General features: G+C 42.0%; 1 protein-coding gene across 4 annotated transcripts in view; it reads left to right on the top strand.

The window, feature by feature from the left end:
- Positions 1 to 4,063: 4,063 nt before the first annotated feature.
- The window catches only part of LOC134225127 (mitogen-activated protein kinase kinase kinase kinase 5), a 90,080-nt gene continuing 67,255 nt past the window's right edge, over positions 4,064 to 26,888 (top strand). For 3 of the 4 annotated variants that reach the window (XM_062704929.1, XM_062704928.1, XM_062704926.1), the window contains exon 1: positions 4,064 to 4,786. In XM_062704929.1, coding sequence (XP_062560913.1) covers positions 4,670 to 4,786 — 117 coding nt within the window. In that variant the 5' untranslated portion in view covers positions 4,064 to 4,669. The remainder of the gene's footprint in view (positions 4,787 to 26,888) is intronic. The other variant, XM_062704927.1, reaches the window with a different exon arrangement.

The raw sequence follows: 26,888 nt of genomic DNA, 5'->3' as shown, positions 1-26,888 counted from the left end.
TGCCACGGTGCAAAAACAGTTGTTTCGGAGACCTCATTGTCGAACCAACTGTTGCGAGGAGAACATTTGTCACTGTGAGAATATAGATGTGAATTATATTCAAACTTACCAGATAGGGGGGGGACTCATATACTGCCGATTTGGATGCCGGTTTGCCATCGCACGCATCGAAGCTCACCGATCTCTCCTTGATATGTCCCGCTCAATGTCTGTCTTTCGCACTTGCTTCTTATCCTTCTTGGAAATTTCTCATGATCAGCCTGTTCTGAACTGATGAGGGTCCGGCTGATTAGATACGTCGAGACAGCATCTCCCCGCTTCTCAGAATCTTTTACTGACGGCTCCGTTTTAATCCTCATAATTTGCCAACAAGGCTTTGTTATCAGAATTCATAAAGACCTAAAAAATAATATAAATCAAAATAAAGTCCTTAACATTCCATTTACCAAATAACCAACCTTCTGAATCAAAATCTGCTTTCTAGATTCTACCGGATCCGAGCTGGAACTGAAAGTGATTCAGATGATAATTGCAGCTTTTTTGGCATTTAGCAATCATACGCCTATCGATCCATTTACTTTGCTCTAAAATCCAAGGTCCTATGTCACTTCACGATTGGTGAAGTCAAGTGCTTCCTGATGCAGCGGTCAACTGGTTTCCAAGAAATCCCAGAGTCTTTCGACACATCCTCAAGACCTAGCGGAGATGGAAAAGGTGGCAAGAGGGTTCTATCGGTCTCCGTGATGTCTTTGATATGAATCCATCGGGCTTATAGTTTTAAGTTTCATGTTATTGTCGAATTTTTGGTTCTGCTGGCCATATTACGGCAGTTGAAAAAGATGTCAGCTCTGGACTGCTTCCGCTTGTATTTCCATCTTGCTAATAGGGATCCGGCGGTTACCTGTTCCGAGACAGCAGCGACGAACGAAAAGGTAAAATATGTTATGCAATTTCCGGAGGAAAATACTTACCGCAATGAACGCTGAATTTTGTTTCCTGGTGCATGAATATGTGCTTTCGGACATATTAAATATGATCCAAAGTTTCAGAGATTCGAGAAATGCACAAGAAGATTTTTTCACCCATATATGAGTGAATTTCGGTCACCCATATTTAGGAAAACACGCTTTACTGATAATATCAGTTAACTTTACTAATTTTATTAGTAAAATTCACTCATAATATAGGTGATGCTTATTATACCCAAATATGGGTGAATCAACTACCCATAAATAGGTAAACTGAACTAAGCGTGTATATGTATATGTATTGTCTATTCGGAACAAAGTTAGTACGCTTTTTAAACCTATATTGGATTTTTCTCCAGATGCAGGCAACCTACTTAACTTTAGAAGTAGTGCGCTGGATTCGTCTAAAGATATGCTAAACAACCGGAGGAAAATAAAATAATTTGTAAAACAATTAATTGTATTCTAAATTAATGATTTCGTGTGTGTTACTTCTACGTGAAGTTAAACGATTTACAATGATATGGAAATGCTAATATCATCTTCCAAACTTGGACGTACATGTTCATGATAGCATTAGAGGCGAAAGTATAGAATTGATAGTTCCGTTAGGATACGGCAGGCATGAAGAATGTTTTTATAGAAGTCGATTTGAAAGCGAGCGGAGGGCAATATTTGTGATGGCACATATCGCACGACCTTCCTTCTGCCAAGCTCCCGTATGAAGAATATCAGTGTGGAAGCTGATATATCTTCACTGGCAAAAGGAAGGTGGTTTGACTTGCTCATATGCCATCGCGTGCGGAAGGATTTGCTATCGACGAGTACTGTCTCCAAATTTCTAATATGACATCAGCATTTAGTCGAATAGGATTTTTATTGCACAGTTCTGTTTTCTCATTGCGTCCGTCTCGTCGCAACCAACTTGGCTGCCTCGGAGAGAACAAAGCAGAGAAAGGCACTGCTGCTGTACCGTCGACTAATAACAGCTGAGTTGATGGATGCCCCCACCAAGGGTAGTACACTAAATTAATGATTTCGTGTGTGTTACTTCTACGTGAAGTTAAACGATTTACAATGATATGGAAATGCTAATATCATCTTCCAAACTTGGACGTACATGTTCATGATAGCATTAGAGGCGAAAGTATAGAATTGATAGTTCCGTTAGGATACGGCAGGCATGAAGAATGTTTTTATAGAAGTCGATTTGAAAGCGAGCGGAGGGCAATATTTGTGATGGCACATATCGCACGACCTTCCTTCTGCCAAGCTCCCGTATGAAGGGGGAGGGAAGAATATCAGTGTGGAAGCTGATATATCTTCACTGGCAAAAGGAAGGTGGTTTGTAAATCGTTTGACTTCATTGTAAATCGTTTAACTTCACGTAGAAGTAACACACACGAAATCATTAATTTAGTGTACTACCCTTGGTGGGGGCATCCATCAACTCAGCTGTTATTAGTCGACGGTACAGCAGCAGTGCCTTTCTCTGCTTTGTTCTCTCCGAGGCAGCCAAGTTGGTTGCGACGAGACGGACGCAATGAGAAAACAGAACTGTGCAATAAAAATCCTATTCGACAGTACTCGTCGATAGCAAATCCTTCCGCACGCGATGGCATATGAGCAAGTCAAACCACCTTCCTTTTGCCAGTGAAGAAATATCAGCTTCCACACTGATATTCTTCTCTCCCCCTTCATACGGGAGCTTGGCAGAAGGAAGGTCGTGTGATATGTGCCATCACAAATATTGCCCTCCGCTCGCTTTCAAATCGACTTCTATAAAAAACATTCTTCATGCCTGCCGTATCCTAACGGAACTATCAATTCTATACTTTCGCCTCTAATGCTATCATGAACATGTACGTCCAAGTTTGGAAGATGATATTAGCATTTCCATATCATTGTAAATCGTTTAACTTCACGTAGAAGTAACACACACGAAATCATTAATTTAGTGTACTACCCTTGGTGGGGCATCCATCAACTCAGCTGTTATTAGTCGACGGTACAGCAGCAGTGCCTTTCTCTGCTTTGTTCTCTCCGAGGCAGCTGTTGGTTGCGACGAGACGGACGCAATGAGAACACAGAACTATCCTATTCGACTAAATGCTGATGTCATATTAGAAATTTGGAGACAGTACTCGTCGATAGCAAATCCTTCCGCACGCGATGGCATATGAGCAAGTCAAACCACCTTCCTTTTGCCAGTGAAGATATATCAGCTTCCACACTGATATTCTTCCCTCCCCCTTCATACGGGAGCTTGGCAGAAGGAAGGTCGTGCGATATGTGCCATCACAAATATTGCCCTCCGCTCGCTTTCAAATCGACTTCTATAAAAACATTCTTCATGCCTGCCGTATCCTAACGGAACTATCAATTCTATACTTTCGCCTCTAATGCTATCATGAACATGTACGTCCAAGTTTGGAAGATGATATTAGCATTTCCATATCATTAATTAATTGTATTGTATTTTTATTGTAATATTGGAGTATAATGTATTCTAAATCCTGTTGTATTTCTATTGTAAAACAATAGAAACAGTAATTGAAAACATTTAAAACACAATGTTTTCTATTGTTTTGTCGCTCGAAATCATCCCATTGAAGTTTTGCTCCGAATTTTGTATGGAAAATTTTCGATTTTTTTATTGTAAAGATACATAACAACCCCCCTTTTTAATTGTAAAAGTCCCATTTACCATTCATTTTATCGTGGAAAACCATTATTTCTCATGTGGTTTTATTGTCAAAATTCCATTATATTCAATGGTAAAAATTATGTTTTAAATGGTGTTGTAACAATAAAATTTATGATATTTTAATGATATTTTTTATCCGGGGTGCTATCAGATTGGACAAATCGACGTTTGAATCTTTGTTTACAAAATCATATACGTCCTTTTGAATAAGTACCCGAGAATTTTCGTTGCAAATCGCAATAAAAACTTTTCAAATGTCACGCGAGATTTCGTTCAGTCAGTCCCAAGACACACACCCGCGCATATTTTCCTTTTCTATTCTCTTTTCTATCACCGCAGCAGTTCTATCACCCTTCTGATCGCGGAAGTCGCGGAGAAACTGTCAAAACAGACAGTCCCCAGCCAGCCATCATCATCGCATCGTCCGTCAGTCGCAGTTTGCAGTCAGAGTGAAAACTGAAAACTCGAAAACGAAAAAATTTCATTCGCCAGTGAGAAAAGGTGTAGCAAAAAGCTCACATCGCGGAACGCGGATCGAAGTGCAGCAGTTTTCGGTGAAGTGTGAAACATCGAAATTACCTTCAGGTAATTCGGAAAGAAGAACGGTTTTTGGTTCACAATCCGTTCTGTAAGTGGGTGGGGAAGAAAGCAAACTTGGCAATTCGCTTGCCATCGCTGGTTCTGCGGGTGGAGGCACGAGTAGCTGGAGACCTGCCTCCGTGGCCAGGTCTGGGTGAGTGGGTCGGTTCTGTGTGCGTTTTTCAGTTCAGGCCATCTTTATCAAGTGCGGAAGAAAAAAAAATCTTTAGTGCGGTGACGAACGAGTGCTCCTACGGGAAAGTGGTTTCTGGAATTTGTCTCTGCTCGAGAAAAGTTGGGCGAAAGAAAAACGTCAGAATCCAATAAACTGCTTCTCCATCAGGCATCGTCATCAGGCTGGAGGCGGGTGGCATCGGGTGGCGGAGGAGGGCAGGCAGCGAAAAATGTTGACAGAATGGCCCACCAGCAAGCAACCAGTCTATTGAGCTCGGGGATCTCTCGACGCAATCCGGAGGACGAGTACGAGCTGATCCACAAGATTGGCTCCGGAACATACGGCGATGTTTACAAGGTGAGAAAAGAGGGATGGGGCGGGGTGAACGGGGGGAAACGAATTCTTTGTCCTCCACTTCCAGCTGGAGGTGTGCGTTTCTGGGGGGATTTTTTTTTGATTCTCAGATCTGGTATTGAATCGTTTTCTTGTGAACCAGTTTTGGTTACTGTTTCGTGTTTGTGACATTAATATCAATTGTTGTGTTGTCATTTACTTCACTTTTTGTTATCTATAATAAATTCATCCTTTAAACACATTTACTTAATAATTCTTATATCTTACTTTCTACCAAAATAATAGAAACCATAAGTTTTATTTAGCTTTAGCAGAATCTTTCTCCTTGAAATGTATTTTTGCAAAAGATTGTTTTACAGTAATTAATAGCTCGAAATGATATATGTAGCGGGCTGGTAACGACTTATTTGTTTGTGATTGATTCAATATGGTCCATAAATTATCATTTCTTAATTACAATCTTCCTTGCGTACCAGCACAAAATAACAGTCTTGTATAAGAACATTATCAAGCTTTTCTAGCGGAATTTCTTCACCTGTCATAAGACGAGTTTAGTACTATTCCATTTAATTCCACGACGTTGTAATCTTTACCGATACGTATTTCGACCTCAGTTGTACGACAGTCTTCAGTGTCTCGTACTTGACTTGACATCGAATCAAGCTACTGCGTATTGACACCTATGCCTGGCGTATTGTAGAGCTCCATAATCGTCGGTCTTGGTGACCAGTCCACTAAAGTCTGCTGTATTTTATACGAATAACAATATTTTCATTTTGCTAATTTTGTTTTCGTTTGATTTTTGGCCTTACTCGCAACAAAAATACGTCTTGACACTAAAGAAAGAGTAAATGCCTCAAGTACTGACCTACGATCGAATCCAATGAGGTCGATATCGTGCGCATTGCACAGGAGCATATGCGACCATCTGATTTTAGTGCCGTTCTTCCGAACGACAGATCTCCTAATCGCGCCCTCGAGCGCAATGTCGAATAATAAATTTAAAAGTGCATCACTCTGCTTCAATCCATCTTTGGTCACAAACAAGGATGTTATCGATCATTTAGTGATTTGCGTTCGATCATTTGGTAGTTTGTCAATAACTCTCACCGGAAACTTATTTTCAAAATGTGCTGTATGGTGGACTTCTAGTGTGAAGGTTTTTCTAGAACTCTGCCTAATGGTTCGTTGTTTGAATTTCACTAGCAACGGAGTTGTAACGCTAGTTGCAGTAACTTAAACTAAATGATTGGAATTTTGTGATCATTTAGTCTAAGTTACCAAAACTATAGCTATAACTCCGTTGCTAGTGGAATTCAAACAGCAAACTATTCGGCAGAGTTGTAAAAAAACCTTCGCACTAGAAGTCTACCATACAACATATTTTGAAATTCAGGTTTTGGAATGAGTTGTTGACAAACTACTAAGTGATCGAACGCAAATTGCTAAATGATCGATAACATCCTTGGTCACAAACGAGGTTGACACTTCGTCCTTCGCCTGCAATCCAAATACTTACTATAAAGCGTTGCACGTATCAGTCTAATCAATTTCACTGGAAAATCATGTTCGGACATTATCTGCCAGAGATCATTAGTAAATGAATCGTACGATGCTTTGAAAACAAAGAGCAAATGGTGAGTCTGCAAGATGTATTTACGGAATGTATCAAAGATCATCCGCAGAATCATCGTCTGTTCTGAGGCCATCCAGTTGGTAGGCAATTCTTTATCCTCACATATTTTCTGAACAATGTGGCTGATTGATTGATGCACTTCCAAGTTTGAGAGATCTCGTTCTTTCCAGCAGCTTTACTGCTTTTTAGCTCATTTAGAGCCTCTCTTACCTCATCCAGCGTTGGGTGTTGCACAGCTTGACCGTCGCTGACTATGTCCATCCTGCTTCGTAATACACCTTCGTTTTCACCGTTCAACAAATTCTCGAAGTGCTTCCTCCACAGTCTTGTCTGGCAGCGAATTCCCCTCTCGGTCATTGCACATGACGGGCACTTGAGCAGTCTTAAGCAACGTACACACCAGTCAAGCAGTTTGTGTTGAATAGCTACCGAGCGCTATGAGCTAGCAACATTAAATAACAATTACTGTAGTAGGCTAGAACTTGAAAGAATAAAATTATGTCACTTCCATTGTTACCGTTACACAAACCAGACCTGTTTTACTACCAACTCTGCCTATCTCAATAGGTTATGGGCCCAGGTCAATTTGAAAAGGAACTTGTAATCGGAACATTATTAGCAAGTGTCTAAACTTATCAAGATGGCGGAAGATAAGCTTTGGTTGTTCGATGGAACAAACTTCGGAAATTGGAAGTTCCGGATCGAAGTTCTTATGGAAGACAAGAACATGCTAGGTTGCTTAACGAAGGCCATCGGCGATGAAGAGTTTGCGAAGGATCTTGCGACGGACACTCCCGAAGTACGTGCCGAAAAGAAGAAGAAACTCGAAGCGCGATGGGCCTTCGATAGGAAAAGTAAGAACCTGATTCATCGAATCGCGGAAGACCAATTAGAATATGTCAAAGACAAGAAGACAGCAAAGGACGTCTGGGATGCATTGCGGAACGCTTTCGAACGTATTGGAATTGCTGGAAAGTTGATTTTGAAGAAACAATTTCAAGAATTGAAACTCTCTGAATCTGACGATGTGAAACAGTTTTTACTGCGTTTCGAGAAGATATTAAGAGAGCTGAGGGCGGTAGATGTGAATTTGCAGGAAGAAGACGTTGTTTGTCAACTGCTGCTGGCCCTTCCAAAATCGTATGATGCACTAATCACAGCACTTGAAACGATCCAACCTCAACAACTGACCCTGGAATATGTCAAGAAAAGGCTTCTGGACGAACAGGTCAAGCGAGCAAACTCTAGCCAGATTGGTAATACAGAACACATTGGTGATTCGGCGTTTGCAGGCAAGAAGATGGGCGGCTTCAAGCGAGCGGAATGTCCAGAAAACGGCTTATCAAACGATCCTGGACGTCAAGAACACTGGAAAAGTGGAAGAAAAGTGAATCGTAAATACAAATCAGGAGCTAATATTGCGAAGGAATTTGAAATGGCATTTGTTGCGAACGATGAAAGTTTGTCAACGATTACTACGACAAACTTGAAAATTAACAGGTTTCTTGACTCTGGTGCAACTGACCACATGGTCAAAAGCAAGATGTTTTTCGAAGAGTTGCATTCATTGGAGGAAAAGGTTCATATAGCTGTGGCAAAATCTGGACAAGCACTTATTGCGGAATATGCGGGAACCATAAGAGTAAACATGATGATTGGAGACCGTAAACTACCGGCGGTGATGAAGGATGTACTGTATGTGCCAGAATTACAGTGCAACTTATTTTCCTTGCGACGAGCTGAAGACAACGGTATGGCGGTAAAGTTTTCGAGTGGACGTGTGACGATTACGAAAGATGGTCGTGTAGTTGCTACCGGAGAGAGAGCTGGACAACTGTACAGAATGAACGTTGAACTACGTAGAAACGAAGGTGAATTATCCGAACAAAGTTCATTGATCGCAAACCAATTATTTTGAACTGTGGCACCGGCGCTTAGGTCATCTCGGGGAAGCAAATATGAAGATCTTATGGAAGCATGGAATGATTGAAACAACGACAAAAATTCTTGACTGGCCTGAAAAATCTCTCTGCGAAGTATGCTTGAAGGCGAAACAAACTAGGCAACCATTCGGTGATGTTGGAGAAAGGCGTGCATCGCGGATCTTAGAAGTTATCCATTCAGACGTGTGTGGGCCGTTTACCCCAACGACTTGGGACAACAAGCGGTTCTATGTTACTTTTATCGATGAATACAGTCATTTTACGGTTGTCTATCTTCTGCGGAGCAAGGATGAAGTGCAGGAAAAATTTGAAGAGTATTATGCTCGTGTTACTCGTGATAACGGCGGAGAATATGTGGGCAAATCATTTCGTCAGTTTTGTCGTTCGAAAGGAATCAGCATTGAAGCAACCGTCCCATACAGTCCGCAACAGAATGGCGTGGCAGAACGAATGAACCGCACGTTGCTGGAGAAATCGCGGTCAATGATTTATGATGCCAGTTTGCCTAAATCCATGTGGGGCGAGGCAGTATTAACTGCAGCTTATGTGAGTAATCGAAGTCCGACATCAGCTCTAGAAAACAAAATAACACCATTTGAAGCATGGTACGGCAAGAAGCCCAATATTGATAAAATGCGAATTTTCGGGTCGGTGGCGTAGACCTTAGTACCAAAAGAGAAGCGTGGTAAGTTGGATTCGAGATCGGAGAAAAACATCATGGTCGGCTACACCACGAATGGATATAGAATTTGGGATTCACGCAAGAAGAAGATTTTCATATCAAGAGACGTGATATTCGATGAGAGCCAATGTGGTACTCAACATGAACACCAGATGTTATATAATAGATATACGGAATCAGAAATGTCAGAAGAAGTTGAAGAATTGCAACCAAATCCTGATAACCAAGATATTGTGGAACTGACAAATAATCAAACTGATGAAGAGCATGAACAAGTAGAAGATTACCTAACTTCTGATGACGAGGACAGTATCAATGACTCAACAAACGACGCGCTTCCTTCGCAATCAGAACGTGATGATTGCTCTGCAAACACACTCACGAGGCGAAGCGGACGGGAGCGCAGGCTTCCCGGTAAGTTACTAGATTTTATTACCGGTTCGAGAGCATCTACTGCTGCAGAATGTTTCTCAGGTAAATCCAATAACGACTATACTGATTCGACGATGGCTTTTGCGCTGAATGCTGAAACATTCGTGGATGACTTGCCAAGTACGATCATTGGGCTGCAGAAACGGAACGACTGGAACCAGTGACGGGAAATGTCATATCGATGTCATGGGACTAACTTGCTAATAACTTTTCTCACAAGTCATTTACAATTATGCTTTTCATATAAACATGTAGCCCTTAAAGGACCCGAACACTTTTTCTAACAGGTAATTTCTCTAAATATGATATTGGCGGCGTGAGAGCCGAATTAGTGTCAAATGACATTAATGTCATGACATTCCGTGACATTTTTTTAATCTCGCTCTCATGGCTCACACTTTGTATTTAGAACAATGATCTGTTCGACAAAGTTCTAGGACCCTTTAAGTACTATATGTTCATCAAAAAATCCGAACGGTAAATGATTTTTGAGAAAAGTTATTAGGAAATTAGTAATAGCAATGCCATGACATTTTTTTGACATTTCCCATCACTGACTGTAACCATTGGAAGGATGCCATCAAAAGTGAGCTGGAGTCGTTGCATAAAAATAAAACGTGGGAGCTAGTTCCGAAACCCCAAGGAAAGAATATTGTCGATTGTCGATGGGTATTCAAAATCAAAAACGACGAAGCTGGAAATATCGACCGTTATAAAGCTCGTTTGGTTGCCAAGGGTTATTCTCAGAAGAAAGGCTCCGATTATGACGAGACGTATGCACCAGTAGCCAAGGGAACAACAGTACGTGTGCTATTAGCAGTGGCAAATCAAATGAAGTACCATATCCACCAAATGGATGTAAAAACCGTGTTCCTCAACGGAACATTGAAAGAGGAAATATTTATGCATCAACCAGAGGGGTTTGAGAAAACAGATCCAAGTCTTGTGTGCCGACTGAAGAAATCACTCTATGGACTGAAGCAAGCTCCTCGAAGCTGGAATTCGGAGTTTCACAACTTTGTGTTGCAGCTTGGATTCAAAAGATCAAATTTGGATAGCTGCCTCTACTCGTGGAGAAAACAAGGGGACGTGATATATATTCTTCTCTATGTCGATGACATCATCCTTGTGTCTAACCGTTTGAACTTGATAAAAGATATGAAGAATAAATTCGCATCAAAATTCGAAATGACTGACGTTGGAGAATTGAAGTTTTTCCTAGGTTTAAAGATTGATCGAGATCAAGATGAAAGAACTTTGAAGATAAGTCAACCAAAGTATGCCAAGGACCTGTTGCGACGTTTTGGTATGAGTGAATGCAAACCAATATCTACGCCGTTGGATGCAAACTATAAATTAGCAAGACGTCAAGATGAACCTGTCACTTCTGAACCATACCGTGAGTTGATAGGATGTTTGACATATCTAGCACTTTCATCAAGACCGGGCATCAGTGCAGCCGTCAACTATTTCAGCAAGTTTCAATCTGCACCTACGAATCCAGTTCATCTCAAACGTATTCTTCGTTACTTGAAAGGGACTGTGGATCATGGCTTAGTATTTCAGGCGAACGATAATTCGGAACCACTCAAGGGATACGCTGACGCTGACTGGGGTAATGATCCAGATGACCGTAAATCAATTTCTGGAAGCGTTTTCCAAGTTTTCGATGCGACAGTTTCATGGATGACCCGGAAGCAGAATACAGTAGCCCTTTCTTCGACGGAGGCTGAGTACGTTGCACTTAGCAATGCCATATGTGAAGCAATTTGGTTACGAAATCTTATTCTGGAATTTGGAATCAAATTACAACATGCTGTACCGCTATTTGAAGACAATCAGTCATGTATTTCTATCGCCGAAGAACCACGGGACCACAAAAGAATGAAGCATGTGGACATTCGCTACAACTTTATTCGGGATAAACTACAAGAGGGACTTTTCAAGATACACTATATACCTACAAATGAGCAGTTAGCAGACCTGTTCACTAAAGGATTGTCGCGTGGACCGTTTGAGAAATTGAGAACTACCTAAGTTGAGGCTGTTCGGTTGAGAAGGGGTGTTGAATAGCAACCGAGCGCTATGAGCTAGCAACATTAAATAACAATTACTGTAGTAGGCTAGAACTTGAAAGAATAAAATTATGTCACTTCCATTGTTACCGTTACACAAACCAGACCTGTTTTACTACCAACTCTGCCTATCTCAATAGTTTGACGAACATTGACTCCGCCCCCAAGAAAACGCTTAGGTTGCTGCTTTGTTTGAACGTGTGTGAAGTTGTTCGAACAACCATTTGACAGTTGGCGGCTCGGTTGGAAAAAATTTAAACGGTTTGATTTTAGTTTGAGTTGTCGGGGGTGTAGTCAAGGTTCGCCGAACATGTTTGAGCATTTGTAGTGAAGTTACACAAACCCCCATATATAGTTGGCACTTCGATCGTTCGTGTGTGATATTGTTGGTCGAATAAATTGATTGTTCGTGCCGCTGTTGGTAAAACTTGATGGATGTTTGAATAAACGAGAGGTGGAGTCAATGTTGGTCAAACTGCTTGACCGTGTGTACGTTCCATTATGCTGCGTGCCATTGATAGTCACGTGAAAACTCCGCCTATTTTTTCTATTCATGTTCTCCTGCGCTTTAGCTATAACATTCTATTGTCGAATTGGTTATTAAACCTGGGTCAGTGCCAACCCGAACCCTGAATAAAAAAATATTTTCCGTTCCATCAGTTATTGGATATGTTTGTGTGCGTAGCATCGTGTTTGTTGTGGTTTAAAACATATGATCCAGGACATCCAGTGCAGTGGCAGTGCGTTGGCCTTGACTAATCAGATCATGATAAATAACAATGTTTAAGTGCGTGAATTGATTTTAGTGGATAGTGCAATTTACTATTGGGCGGATATTTGTACATATTTAATTATATTCTATAACCCTGTGTACATTTTTTTTACCAATAATTCCGTATAGAATTCATGTATAAGAGATGTTCTATTCTACAAGAATTCATCTAATAAATCATATTTAAATTCCAATTACTATTTCTGTAAAAGTTTTTTTTCGGAAAAACACAGAAGCATGTAATAAAAATTCTCCAGGATTCGCATATTTTTTTTTCATCGCCGTCCCTCCTGATAAAGGTAGCCTCACACCTCGGGAAAATTTTCTGCCGGATTTTGGGCCCCGTGTATTTTAAAATGGTGCCGGGATTTTGAATTTTCGTTCCCAAATCCCGAAAATATATCTCAGGTACTTTTTCAAAACGGCATATGTCGCAAATTGTAAACAAACCCGTTTTCAACAGCATATGGCATCAAATTTATCTAAAAATGTGTATATCTTCAAAGCTACATGAAAATGTGTTATTAAAAATGTGAATCAATTTTTTTGCAAAACGGTGTAGCATAATTGTTGAAAATATTGCACATACACCGCTTAGCAGAAAATGTACATTAAAAAGTTTTTTCGAACAACTAAATAGTTTAAAACGTGCGTCTGCTTGTACTTTTTCATCACTGATTTCAAAATTAAGCTTGTTGCTTGCATATTCTGATTTTTGTTAAGAAAAACATTTTACGTTGGTTTTCTGTAGCAAATGTTGTTACGTCGTGTTGTAAGTGTTGTTTTTTTTTGTCGCATGTGCGCGAAACGTTTCAACTTGACGCAACATTTCGACGTATCAACAATGCAGCGTACGGAGCAGCGTAACAATTCGACGAAAGTAGCATAATCTCGGTCATGCTGACTTATCAAAACGACGTATGTGATTTATCTGTTGCAGAACGTTGTAACATATATTTTTATCAAAATAACTGAAATGTTCACACGCAATGCAGATTCCAGAGTCAGTGACGATGAACCTTTTCATAATATATAATTATTCATAATATAATGTGTACATTTTGTTGACTTGATACCTGATACTTGATGGGCTACAGCTCTTCGATGAACCTACGCCGAATGTAGTATCCTTCTCCACTGGACTCGATCCTGGGCCAATCGCTTCCAGTCGCCCTGAACAATGAGCGCCCTCAGGTTGTCTTCAACTGCAAAAAGCCATCGTGTACGCGGCCTTCCACGAAGCCTGCGGCCTCTTCCGGGTTCTCTACAAAATATTATCTTCGCTTGACGTTCTTCCGGCATACGAACAACTTGACCAGCCCACCGTAGTCTGCCGTGTTGTATAAGCTTAATAATATCCAGCCCTTTATACACCTGGTACAATTCGTGATTCATGCGACGCCGCCAGATACCGTTCTCCTGTTTACCGCCGAGTATTGTCCGCAGCACCTTACGCTCAAACACTCCGAAAGCTCTCCGATCAGCCTCCTTTAACGTCCATGTTTCATGGCCGTATAAAGCCACCGGAAGAATCAGAGTAGTATACAGCGCGAGTTTTGTTTTCGTTTGCAGACTACGGGACTTAAGCTGGTTAAGAAGTCCGTAATAAGCCCTATTTGCAGCTGGAATACGCCTTTTCACCTCGCGGGTAACATCATTATCGCACGTCACTAATGTTCCAAGATACACAAATTCTTCTACCACTTCAAACTTTTCACCATCCAGCACCATTTCGCTACCACCACCACTAATGAACCCGCGTTGATTGCCAGCGACCATATACTTCGTTTTGCTAAACGTTGTACGAATCAGCCGTATCAGTTTCGCCGGAAAACCATGTTCAAGCATAATTTGCCATAATTCATTCCGTTTCACTGAATCGTACGCCGCCTTGAAATCAATAAACAGATGATGTGTCTGCAAGTTGTACTCCCGGAATTTATCAAGGATTTGTCTCAGGGTAAACATTTGATCCGTCGTTGATCGGCCCTCACGAAAAACTGCTTGGTATTCGCCGACGAAGGACTCTTCGAGCGGTCTTCAATCTGTTAAACAGAATACGGGACATAATTTTGTACGCCGAATTAAGGAGGGTTATTCCTCGGTAATTGGCGCACTCCAGTCTGTGCCCTTTCTTAAAGAGAGGGCAAATGAGGCCGTCCAACCAGCTAGCAGGCATTTCCTCGTCTTCCCATATTTTCGACATAATATGGTGCAGAACTTCATAAAGCTGCTCACTGCCATATTTGAGAAGTTCAGCCGGGAGCTGGTCCTTCCCCGCAGCCTTACTGTTTTTCAGCTCTTTAACAGCTTTTTTAACCTCATCTAGTGTAGGCGACTCCACAGCTTGTCCATCGTCGCTAATATTTATTCTGCTCACCGATGCACCGTCACTTCCACTATCCAACAAAGTCTCGAAGTGTTGCTTCCACCTGGCAGCCACTTCAGTTTTATCTGTCAGCAAATTCTCTTGTTGGTCGTTGCACATGACGGGAGATGGCGCTGTCTTTCTCCGCACCCCATTGACAGACTCATAGAACCTCCGCATATCGTTCTGCTCAATTTTTTCTTGCGCGAATCACTTGTTCTTCATATTCTTTCTTCTTCCTGCGATGGGTTCGCTTTTCGGCTGCTCTTGCTTCCTTGTACCGATCTCTATTCGATCGGGTACCCGACAACAACATCCGGCTTCTGGAAACGTTCTTCTCGTCTGTCACTCTCTGACACTCCACATCGAACCAACCCGTCCTGGGTCGCCTCTGTACAGTGTCTACCACTTCTCGTGCTGTTGTGCTCACCGCTCCATGGATCGACTCCCATAGATCGTTGATGTTGTCGCTAACGTTGATTGCACTTATCCGTTCGTCGAGCTTCTGGCGGTACTCAGCCGATACTCCTTCCGCCGACAATCGCTGGATATTGTAACGCATCGTTCGCTGTGATCTTTCGTTCGATACAGTTGACAACCGTGATCGAATTTTACTGACAACGAGGTAGTGATCAGAGTCAATGTTCGGACCTCTGAATGTCCGCACATCGATAACATCCGAGAAATGGCGCCCATCCACCAGAACATGGTCTATCTGGTTGCAAGTTTCACCATTTTGGTGTTTCCAGGTGTGCTTTCGGATGTTCTTTCGTGCAAAGTAGGTGCTACTGATGGCCATCCCTCTGGCAGCAGCAAAATTTACTAGCCGTAGGCCGTTGTCATTGGTAGCGGAGTGAAGGCTCTCCCTACCGATTATGGGACGGAAAAAGTCCTCTGTACCGACCTGAGCGTTAGCGTCTCCGATAACAATTTTCACGTCATGCTTTGGGCACTCTTCATAGGCTTTATCAAGACATTCATAAAACGTGTCCTTCACGTCGTCGGATTTATCGTTTGTCGGTGCGTAAACGTTGATTAGGCTGTAATTGAAGAATTTGCCCCGTATCCTCAACACACAGATGCGTTCGCTAATGGGTTTCCACCGCATCACTCGCTTCATCTGCTTGCCCATCACTACGAAACCAACTCCATGCTCTGCTTTTTCACCACCGCTGTGATAGATGTTATACTTGAATGCAGTGTTGGTCGTAAGGTCATCGGACTTCTTGAACAGCGGCCACGTTCACTCCAACCTTCTGCAGTTCGCGAGCCAGAAGGCTCACTCATTCAGGTTCATTTAGGGTCCTGACATTCCAGGTACCGAGTTTCCAATCATAGTCCTTATTTCGTTGCCGGGTCGGTTGCCAAAAATAACGTTCTCTTTTTCTTCTATCTCAATTTTTCGTGGTATTTTAGAGGCTTCAGTAAGTTACCTTACCGGGGTCGCGTTACCTAGGTACATCGCGATGATGGGGCTGCCACCTTAGGTATAGCTGACGCGATACAGCATTTCGTTGATCAGCCGCTGAGTACCAGGCGACGCTGTTTGAGCCGCACCTCCTGTTGAACAGACGCTCGAGGCGTACCTTCTCACTCTGGCTGATGTCAGAAGGACAACAGTGCCCAGGCTACACTACCAGCTAAGTACACAACCCTTAGCTGGCGGTCTTTTGTCATCGGACGACCCGTGGGCGCTCCTTCCTTGATGTCAACCCACCATTTTGCAGCCCATGTGTACATTTTACTGTGGTGAATTTCATATTCATGGCGCACTGGGTGATGTTTGTTCTGTTGTTTACTCCTCTCCCTTATAGATACACGCAGAAAAATAGTTTGTTCTCTTAATGTTCTTAATGTTCTCACATCTTTTCACTTCTCTCGTTTTACTTCTTACTCCTCACTTTTCACTTCCCGCTTCTAACTTTTCATTTCTTATTTCTCACTTTTAACTTTGCACTTGCTTACTTCTTACTGTTCACATCTCACTCATCATTCTCACTTTTCATTTCTCACTTCTCACTTTTCTCTTCTCATTTCTCACTTTTCATTTCTCAATTTTCACTTTTCACTTTTCACCTTTCGCTTCTCACTATTCACTTTGCACTTCTTACTTCTCACTACTAACTTCCCACTTTTCACTTCGCATTTCTCCCCTCTCTTATCTTCTCACTTCTCTTTTTTTACTTCTTACTCCTCACTTTTCACTTCCCGATGCTCACTTTTCATTTCTTATTTCTCACTTTAAACTTCTCACTTGCTTACTTCTTACTGTTCACTTCTCACTTATCATTCTCACTTTTCTCTTCTCATTTTTCACTTTTCACTTCTCACTTTTGACTTTTCACTTCTCACTTTTCGCTTCTCACTTCTCACTTTTACTTCTCATTTGTCAATTCTCTTTCGGCTTCTCACGTCTTATTTCTTATGAGATGTGAGAAATGTTCCATTCTTGACTTCGTGCTGTACACTTCATGTTCTCATGTTCTTCTCCTTATTATTCACTTTTCTCTACTCGCAATTTAAGTTTTTTTTCTTCTAATTAATTGGCCAAACGGCATTCGGCCACATGACCCGATCCGTCAAACGATGGTTGGCTAAATCCTCCTTTCAAGAGGTTCAAAGCGTGCTCCAAAAATGCTCAAAAATGCCTCTTGAAAGGAGGCTTCCGAGTCTCTCGAAAGGAGGCTTCCGAGCCTCTTGAAAGGAGGCTTCCGAGCCTCTTGAAAGGAGGCTTCCGAGCCTCTTGAAAGGAGGCTTCCGAGCCTCTTGAAAGGAGGCTTCCGAGCCTCTTGAAAGGAGGCTTTGAGCCTCTTGAAAGGAGGCTTCTGAGCCTCTTGAAAGGAGGCTTCTGAGCCTCTTGAAAGGAGGCTTCTGAGCCTCTTGAAAGGAGACTTCCGAGCCTCTTGAAAGGAGGCTTCCGAGCCTCTTGAAAGGAGGCTTCCGAGCCTCTTGAAAGGAGGCTTCCGAGCCTCTTGAAAGGAGGCTTCCGAGCCTCTTGAAAGGAGGCTTCCAAGCTTCTTGAAAGGAGGCTTCCAAGCTTCTTTAAAGGAGGCTTCCAAGTCTCTTGAAAGGAGACTCCCAAGCCTCTTGAAAGGAGGCTTCCAAGCCTGTTGAAAGGAGGCTTCCAAGCCTGTTGAAAGGAGGCTTCCAGGCCTCTTGTAAGGAGGCTCCCAAACCTCTTGAAAGGAGCTTTCCGAGCCTTTTGAAAAAAAAAACCTTTCGGGCCTTTTGAAAAGAACCTTCCGAGCCTTTTGAAAGGAGAGGATTTCCAGGCTTCCGAGGCTTCCGAACCTTTTGAAAGAAGGCTTCTTGAAAGGAGGCCTTCGAGCTTCTTGGAAGACGGCTTCCGAGAAGCGTAGAAGGATGCTTCTAATACTCTTGCAACGAAGCAACCGAGCTTTTCTTAAAAGCCTTCATGCCTCTCAAACGGAGGCTTCCGAACCTTTAGATTTCAGTTCAAAAGCATATTCCTAACATATTATTCAACATTTTGTTTAGATCAGGTAGATTGCATTGAAGATTTTCCAAACTTGCTCATTTGACGTTTTGTCCGTTTGATTTTTATTCTGCAGCCCTTCATACGCTGTGCTGGTTGAGGAGGGCAGGATTGAATTGGCTTTGATTTACCGTTCGCCATATATATTATGTACAAGACAAAGTTTTGAAATAAAAATACAGAATTATCAAAACTTAAACAATAAGTTTCAATTGGAATTTAATACGTCCGCCATTACGCATTTTTGTCCGAGGTACCCCTTAGGGCCAGCGAAGATACCCCCAGGGGTACATATACCCCGGTTGAGAACCGCTGGAGTAAGGGAAAGTATCGAGTTACAGAACACCGAGTTAGAGAGAGCTCGCTGTAATTCCTTTTTTGAAACAATTTTTGAATTATTTTCGAACGAATTCCGGGTTAAATTTCGAAGGATTACTTCCTGAAAGTGCTTTCGATGAAATGTCTGAAGCTAAATAATTTCTTATTTAATTCCCGCGAAAACATATCTGGAAGGAAAATTTCAAAGAACAAGGAACAAGTGATAAAGAAATATAAAAAAAAAACAATTTAAATTTCGTAATAGGTGTGTGGAACTGCATAAAAACGTTTTGGATGATTATTCGCTCGACTTATTAACCACTCCAATTACTGTTGCCCTACCATTACCAGAACTCTGGATCTGACTGTGAAGCCACCAATAATTTCTTTTGAAAAACGTTTTTCACAATATTTATTTGTTTGAATTGATTATCTAGCTGCAAAAATCTAAATATAACACGTTTGTTTCTACTTGAAAATAATGTCTTGGAAATCACTTAAAAAAAACTAAGAAAAATCAAGAAATTTTGTTTTTACAGATCAGTGGATGGTTTATCAAAACGAACCCTGCCACAAGTCCTACTTCTTATATTCAATATCCCTGTGATTTCTCGTGGAAGTGCAGATGACTCGTCGGCTTCCATCGAATCAAGTATCTCATGAACATTTTTCTACCCTCAATTGACCTGCATTCGGATACGGCCGGCGCCGGTATTGCTTAATTGTTTGATCACCACCAGGTTTTACAGGACGATGTTAGTTCCAAATATCATCTGTTGGTTCTTTGCGTAATTACAGCTGACCAGGAAATAACGGAGCAGCAACCGTCAATCATGCTCTTGCTAAAATTAGCCAAAAAATGTTCCAAATAAGTTTTTCTCTGCCTGGAAACAACTTGACTAGGAAAGGCGATTTTAAAACATAACATGTTGCATGGATGGTATTTGTGAATCAGTATAACTTATAGGTTCAAAGTTCTGTATAAAACAGTGTCAAGAACTTTTGGTAAACTCAAAGCCTCGCAAAAAATAACATGATGAGGTAAGGAATGGATTCAACGATATAACGGACGGATATTGATAAGAAAATTATTTTGAGCTTTTTAGTGGAATGTTTTCACCTGTCATAAGACGAGTTTAAACAATCCCATTGAATTCCACCACTTAATTGTATCCTGACAGATACGTATTTCGACCTCAACAGTAAGGCCGTCTTCAGTGTCTCGTACTTGACTTGACTGTTTCTCATACGCATTATTGTTCCGCCACCAGCCCTGGCATTCTGCATTCGTCGAATAAAGAAGTTCAAGAATGACTAAACCGCACTCTTCCTGGTGGTGATAATTTTAGAAGCAACATAAACATAGCACCGATTCCCGGGGAGTTGCGCTTACCGTGGATTTGGCCTTCGGGCCGTACAAGAACATGAAGAGTGATACAATTTTAATTAGCCGACCGGAGCGGGCAGCTTAGTGGCGCATCATCTGTATCATTGTGCGCTGTGTACTTTACTTGGTACTTAGCTCGAGCGGCGATAGAGATCTGCTGCAGCAGCGGTTTCCAATTAATAGTGTCTGACGGAGCCAGAATCGCCTCTTTCTCATGGGATTTCAAGGCGAGTCTGACAGATAAGCATGATTATATTAGAATCAGCTTGCTGTCGGTCATAACACTATACTATGGTCTAAAGCGTTCTAAAGATTCTCATTCTAGAATGTTTGGCAAAATGATCTTAATTGAATTATTCGACGGTTGAAACTTTTCAATATTGTTAGAACTATTTCCTCTATTTTGCTGTCATAAACGGGATGTTCGCTCGGAAGTGCACTCGAACGTAGACAGATATGACGGCGTTTGTCACACTAATTTCGATTCGGAATACACATAGAGGCTGATAATACAAACTCTTCTCTTCCAATTGGAGCCGGGAATGGATTCAGAAACCCATAATCGAATGGAACTCTTATATCAAAACATTGGCAGGGCACGATTGAGAACCATCGCCCTCGGCACAATGGAATGCAGAAATAGCACCAACCGGCCAGCGTTTTGGGAAGTTTCGGGGTGCGCGCATCATTATCGTTACCTAAACAGAAACAACACACGTGCAACATGTTTCTGCGGATAGGCGGTTAGCAGCCGACACTACTGGCCTGTCTACGTCCAGGTAGGTAAACATGCCGATTACCAAATACCAAACACTTCCATATCCCTCGTCGCTGGCGAGCTACGCCAATACTGCGATGCAAACAAGAAGGGGACTTTATAACGGTTTAAGTTGGAAAGGCAACTAATTCCCTTTACACGCTTATCAGTCATGTGAGTAAGTGATAAATAAATACGATTTTATTGCGACGGCGATGGCGCGATGCCACGAAACGGCCAGAAAGGATTGGATATGATTGTATCAATGCCAAAAATTATCATCGACAACGCGTGGCCGCTATGCATGCGTTGATGGTGGAGAAGCGAATTGCGCGACTACCGATGCAGTGCAAATTGGCGAACGGTTGTAGAATAGAGACATACCTACCTTCGAGGGCTGGACGCCGTGAGAAGGCGGAGTGGCATGGATGCACTTTCGCGAACCGCATTATTACTATTATTATAATGCTATCGCTCTCTTTGGCAGCAGCACACTCACGCACGTACGTAATTTAATGTTTACAGCACGTCACTGATGTCGGCATTTTCCTTACCCTGCATAGTGTGCTCAGGGGTTCACAATCGTTTTCTTGATAGTTTGTTCACCATGTTGCAACCGAGAAAAATAATTACTTACGTGATTCGTTTTAATTCTAAAGACCCAGATTAATCCACCTTGCGGTGATGATGCCTTTCTCGCTCATTATAAAATTTTTCAAGAAAAATTCTTTAGAGAGGTCAAATAGAACAAATATAAAGCAATTTATGGTTTTGACTGTTATAATAGTCTTCCAAAAATGTGGCAGAATTGGATCGTGGAGAAATCATATCAAAACCGTCATAAAATCGGGTGTAGACGAAATCAGGGTCAGATAAAATTTTAATATGCTAAAAATTTAGTCATCACTGTATCTTGTACATATGCGTTCATGGAATGTTGCTATTTCATTGCAAAGAAATGATTTTTTTTAATTTTATTGTGAATTAAATTGTAAACAAATAATCAATCAAAAGCCTGAATGCGTCCATTTTTGAAAGAATTAAAACCAAAAATAGTGAACTATTCAAATTACACATGTTCCAAAATCTGAAAAAAAAATCACGATATCTTCGAAATATTGAGAATGTAGCTAAAACTATTTTGAGAGCCCATTCCGACTACAAGCTTTATCAGGATGAAGCTATAATAAGGAGGCTCTTGATGTCAAAGTTGTCGTGTAACATCTCGTAATCTAATAAACGTATGTAGCAAGCATTTTCGACAAACTACATCCTATTTAAATTATTATTAGGATCTTCTTAATCATTATCGGATAATAGTAAAATAGTAAAAAATGGATTACCTAATAACTTTCCCTCAAAACCACAAATGCTCATTAATAATGAAATTTATTGGTCGATAATTAAAACTACGGTCAAAATTATTAGCAACCATTGATATGTACAGTCAGTCTAAGCTAAGCTAAGCTAAGCTAATTTAAACTATGGACAAAATTAGCTCAAATCCTATTCTCGGTTGCGTATGAAAAGCTTGTGGCAGATAGAAATGGGTTACGCCGGAAACTAACTGGAAGACTTGATACTTTGAATTTCCCTGGATAAAGCAGAACTCGTCATTTCCTAACTGACAAACCAATTGAGTAGCTTACTCCGATATGCGTGTAATTAGTCCTACAAAGGGTTTCAATTGCCATCAACCGAGCTAGCGATTTTTGGATTTCAAGGTTTTAATTATATCCACGGAAATCAAATTGAACATGAGTTATGAATAGTATTAATCGAATGATTTAAGATAAACGCAAACGATAAAACAATCGGACAGGATTCCCCGCCGAACACAATTTGTTGCGAGCAAATCGGTTGATGTAAACTAATTGAAAAGTTGGCTTTACTTTCCACGCCTGTTTTGCCTTAAAATGTATTTTGACCATAGTTTTTGATTTCATCTGCCCAGTTCTCAATAGAAAGCAATGGGACTGGATTCCCTGTCGAGCGCTACTTTTGCGAAACAATCGGTAAAGGGTAAGTGCCTAAAGAATGAACTAGATTTTTTCACTCGTCTTCGTCAAAAGAAAAAGTATTTTGACCATAGCTTCTGAGCCCAATTTTCCGGCCAAGTTTCAATAGAAAACAATGGGACAGGATTCTGCGTCTTCCGCCTCTCTGAATGGAGGCTCCTCATAATCTTGAAAGGAGGCCTTCAAACATAAAAAAGGCTTCCAAGGCTCTTCAAAGGAAGCTTCCGAGTCTTCTAAAAGGAGGCTTCCGAGCCTCTTAAATTAAGGCTTCCGAGCCGTGTTAAGGTCACTCCTGGCGGAATCCAAGATTAAAAGTGCTCACGTTTTCGGGGGCACACCACTCGATACGGAAGCAACGCACAACTGTCATTTTTATTATTTCACGCATGCTGCGACGCAGCAAAGCTAAATCAACAAAAATGACAGTTGTGCGCCGCCTCTGAATCGAGTGGTGTACCCCCGAAAACGCGAGCACTTTTTATCTTGGATTCCGTCAGGAGTGACCTTAAAGGAGACTTTTCAGCTTGTCTGGATGCTTCTGAGCCTCTTGAAAGAAGGCTACCAAGCCTTTCAAAACGAAGCTTCCAAGCCTCTTTAAGAAGGCTTTCAAGCCTCCTGAAAGGAAGCTTGTAACCTGCACACTTCCAACGGCCTCGCGGTTGGCATCAATGTACCCATTATATAAGCTTATGAAATCGAAGCAAAAGTAATTCATACCATGTGAAATACAACAACATACCAACTTACTTGATACTTTCTTGATGGGCTACAGCTCTTCGATGAACCTACGCCGAATGGAGTATCCTTCTCCACTGTACTCGATCCTGGGCCAATCGCTTCCAGTCGCCCTGAACATTGAGCGCCCTCAGGTCCTCTTCAACTGCAAAAAGCCATCGTGTACGCGGCCTTCCACGAAGCCTGCGGCCTCTTCCGGGTTCTCTACTAAATATTATCTTCGCTTGACGTTCTTCCGGCATACGAACAACGTGACCAGCCCACCGTAGTCTGCCGTGTTGTATAAGCTAAATACTATCCAGCCCTTTATACACCTGGTACAATTCGTGATTCATGCGACGCCGCCAGATACCGTTCTCCTGTTTACCGCCGAGTATTGTCCACTCCGAGAGCTCTCCGATCAGCCTCCTTTAACGTCCATGTCTCATGGCCGTATAAAGCCACCGGAAGAACCAGATTAGTATACAACGCGAGTTTTGTTTTCGTTTGCAGACTACGGGACTTAAGCTGGTCCGTAATAAGCCCTATTTGCAGCTGCAATACGCCTTTTCACCTCGCGGGTAACATCATTATCGCACGTCACTAATGTTCCAAGATACACAAATTCTTCTACCACTTCAAATTTTTCACCATCCAGCACTATTTCGCTACCACCACCACTAATGAACCCACGTTGATTGCCAGCGACCATGTACTTCGTTTTTCTGGTATTGATCGTGAGTCCAATCCTCGCTGTCTCCCTCTTAAAAGGCGCAAAAGCCTCTTCCACGGCACGGCGATCAATTCCGATAATATCGATATCGTCCGCAAATCCCAGAAGCATATGCGATTTTGTGATAATGGTACCGCTTCTTTGCACACCATCTCTCCTAATCGCTCCCTCGAGCGCTATATTGAACAGTAGGTTCGAGAGTGCATCACCCTGTTTTAATCCATCTAAGGTAACAAATGACGTCGATACTTCATCCGCAACCCTTACACTTGATTTCGATCCGTCCAACGTTATACGAATCAGCCGTATCAGTTTCGCCGGAAAACCATGTTCAAGCATAATTTGCCATAATTCATTCCGTTTCACTGAATCGTACGCCGCCTTGAAATCAATAAACAGATGATGTGTCTGCAAGTTGTACTCCCGGAATTTATCAAGGATTTGTCTCAGGGTAAACATTTGATCCGTCGTTGATCGGCCCTCACGAAAACCTGCTTGGTATTCGCCGACGAAGGACTCTTCAAGCGGTCTCAATCTGTTGAACAGAATACGGGACATAATTTTGTACGCCGAATTAAGGAGGGTTATTCCTCGGTAAATGGCGCACTCCAGTCTGTGCCCTTTCTTAAAGAGAGGGCAAATGAGGCCGTCCAACCAGCTAGCAGGCATTTCCTCATCTTCCCATATTTTCGACATAATATGGTGCAGAACTTCATAAAGCTGCTCACTGCCATGTTTAAGAAGTTCAGGCGGGAGCTGGTCCTTCCCCGCAGCCTTATTGTTTTCAGCTCTTTAACAGCTTTTTTAACCTCATCTAGTGTAGGTGACTCCACAGTAGGGTGGCTCAAATTAGTATGGGAAAAACTTTTCCCAATTTTTTTGATGGGCCGCCCTCTTATTCGGTTCTATTTGATGCCCTGATGCTCTGGACAAAATTTCAGCCAAATCGGTCAACGTTTGGGCAGTGCTAAACTCGTTGGAAGTTTATATGGAAAAATGTATGCAGAAACATCCAAAAACAGTAAATTGCAGCTGGACTACACAACTTACGATGAAGAACTATGATACTCATTCAGATCTTGGAGAATTTAATACAGAATGTTATGCAGAAAACCGCGAGAAGATGCGAGTTTGCGGCTAAGTTATTAGCATTTCTCTGCAGTGGGGTTTGAGCAAATTTCGTTTCTTTTACCTTTGAAAAGAAATAAATTCACCCCTACAACACTCCAGTAAAATGCTAATATCTTTGTGTAATAAACTCTAATCTTCTCGCGGTTTTCAGCATAACATTCTGTATTTTATTTTACAAGAACTGAATGAGTATCATGGTTCTTGATCTTAAATTGTGCCGTCCAACTGCAAATCACTGTTTTTGGATGTTTCTGCATACATTTTTCCATATAAACTTCCAACGAGTTTAGCACTGCCCAAACGTTGACCGATTTGGCTGAAATTTCGTCCAGAGCATCAGGGCATCAAATAGAACCGAATAAGAGGGCGGCCCACCAAAAAATTTGAAAAAGTGTTTTTTGAGCCACCCTACTCCACAGCTTGTCCATCGTCGCTAATATTTATTCTGTTCACCGATGCACCGTCACTTCCTCCATTCAACAAAGTCTCGTAGTGTTGCTTCCACCTGGCAGCCACTTCAGTTTTATCTGTCAGCAAATTCCCTTGTTGGTCGTTGCACATGACGGGAGATGGCGCTGTCTTTCTCCGCACGCCATTGACAGACTCATAAAACCTCCGCATATCGTTCTGCTCCATTTTTTCCTGCGCCTCACTAATAACTTGTTCTTCGTACTCTTTTTTCTTCCTGCGGTGGGTTCGTTTTTCGGCTGCTCTTGCTTCCTTGTACCGATCTCTATTCGATCGGGTACCTGACACCAACATCCGGCTTCTGGCAACGTTCTTCTCGTCTGTCACTCTCTGACACTCCACATCGAACCAACCCGTCCTGGGTCGCCTCTGTGCAGTGCCTACCACTTCTCGTGCTGTTGTGCTCACCGCTCCATGGATCGACTCCCACAGATCGTTGATGTTGTCGCTAACGTTGATTGCACTTATCCGTTCGTCGAGCTTCTGGCGGTACTCAGCCGATACTCCTTCCGCCGACAATCGCTGGATATTGTAACGCATCGTTCGCTGTGATCTTTCGTTCGATACAGTTGACAACCGTGATCGAATTTTACTGACAACGAGGTAGTGATCAGAGTCAATGTTCGGACCTCTGAATGTCCGCACATCGATAACATCCGAGAAATGGCGCCCATCCACCAGAACATGGTCTATCTGGTTGCAAGTTTCACCATTTGGGTGTCTCCAGGAGTGCTTTCGGATGTTCTTTCGTGCAAAATAGTTGCTACTGATGGCCATCCCTCTGGCAGCAGCAAAATTTACTAGCCGTAGGCCGTTGTCATTGGTAGCGGAGTGAAGGCTCTCCCTACCGATTATGGGACGGAAAAAGTCCTCTCTACCGACCTGAGCGTTTGCGTCTCCGATAACAATTTTCACGTCATGCTTTGGGCACTCTCCATAGGCTTTATCAAGACATTCATAAAACGTGTCCTTCACATCGTCGGATTTATCGTTTGTCGGTGCGTAAACGTTGACTAGGCTGTAATTGAAGAATTTGCCCCGTATCCTCAACACACAGATTCGTTCGCTAATGGGTTTCCACCGCATCACTCGCTTCATCTGGTTGCCCATCACTACGAAACCAACTCCATGCTCTGCTTTTTCACCGCCGCTGTGATAGATGTTATACTTGAATG

The sequence above is a fragment of the Armigeres subalbatus genome, chromosome 3, assembly GCF_024139115.2.
Source record: "Armigeres subalbatus isolate Guangzhou_Male chromosome 3, GZ_Asu_2, whole genome shotgun sequence".
NCBI classification, from domain to species: domain Eukaryota; kingdom Metazoa; phylum Arthropoda; class Insecta; order Diptera; family Culicidae; genus Armigeres; species Armigeres subalbatus.
This window is presented reverse-complemented; position numbering and strand designations above follow the sequence as displayed.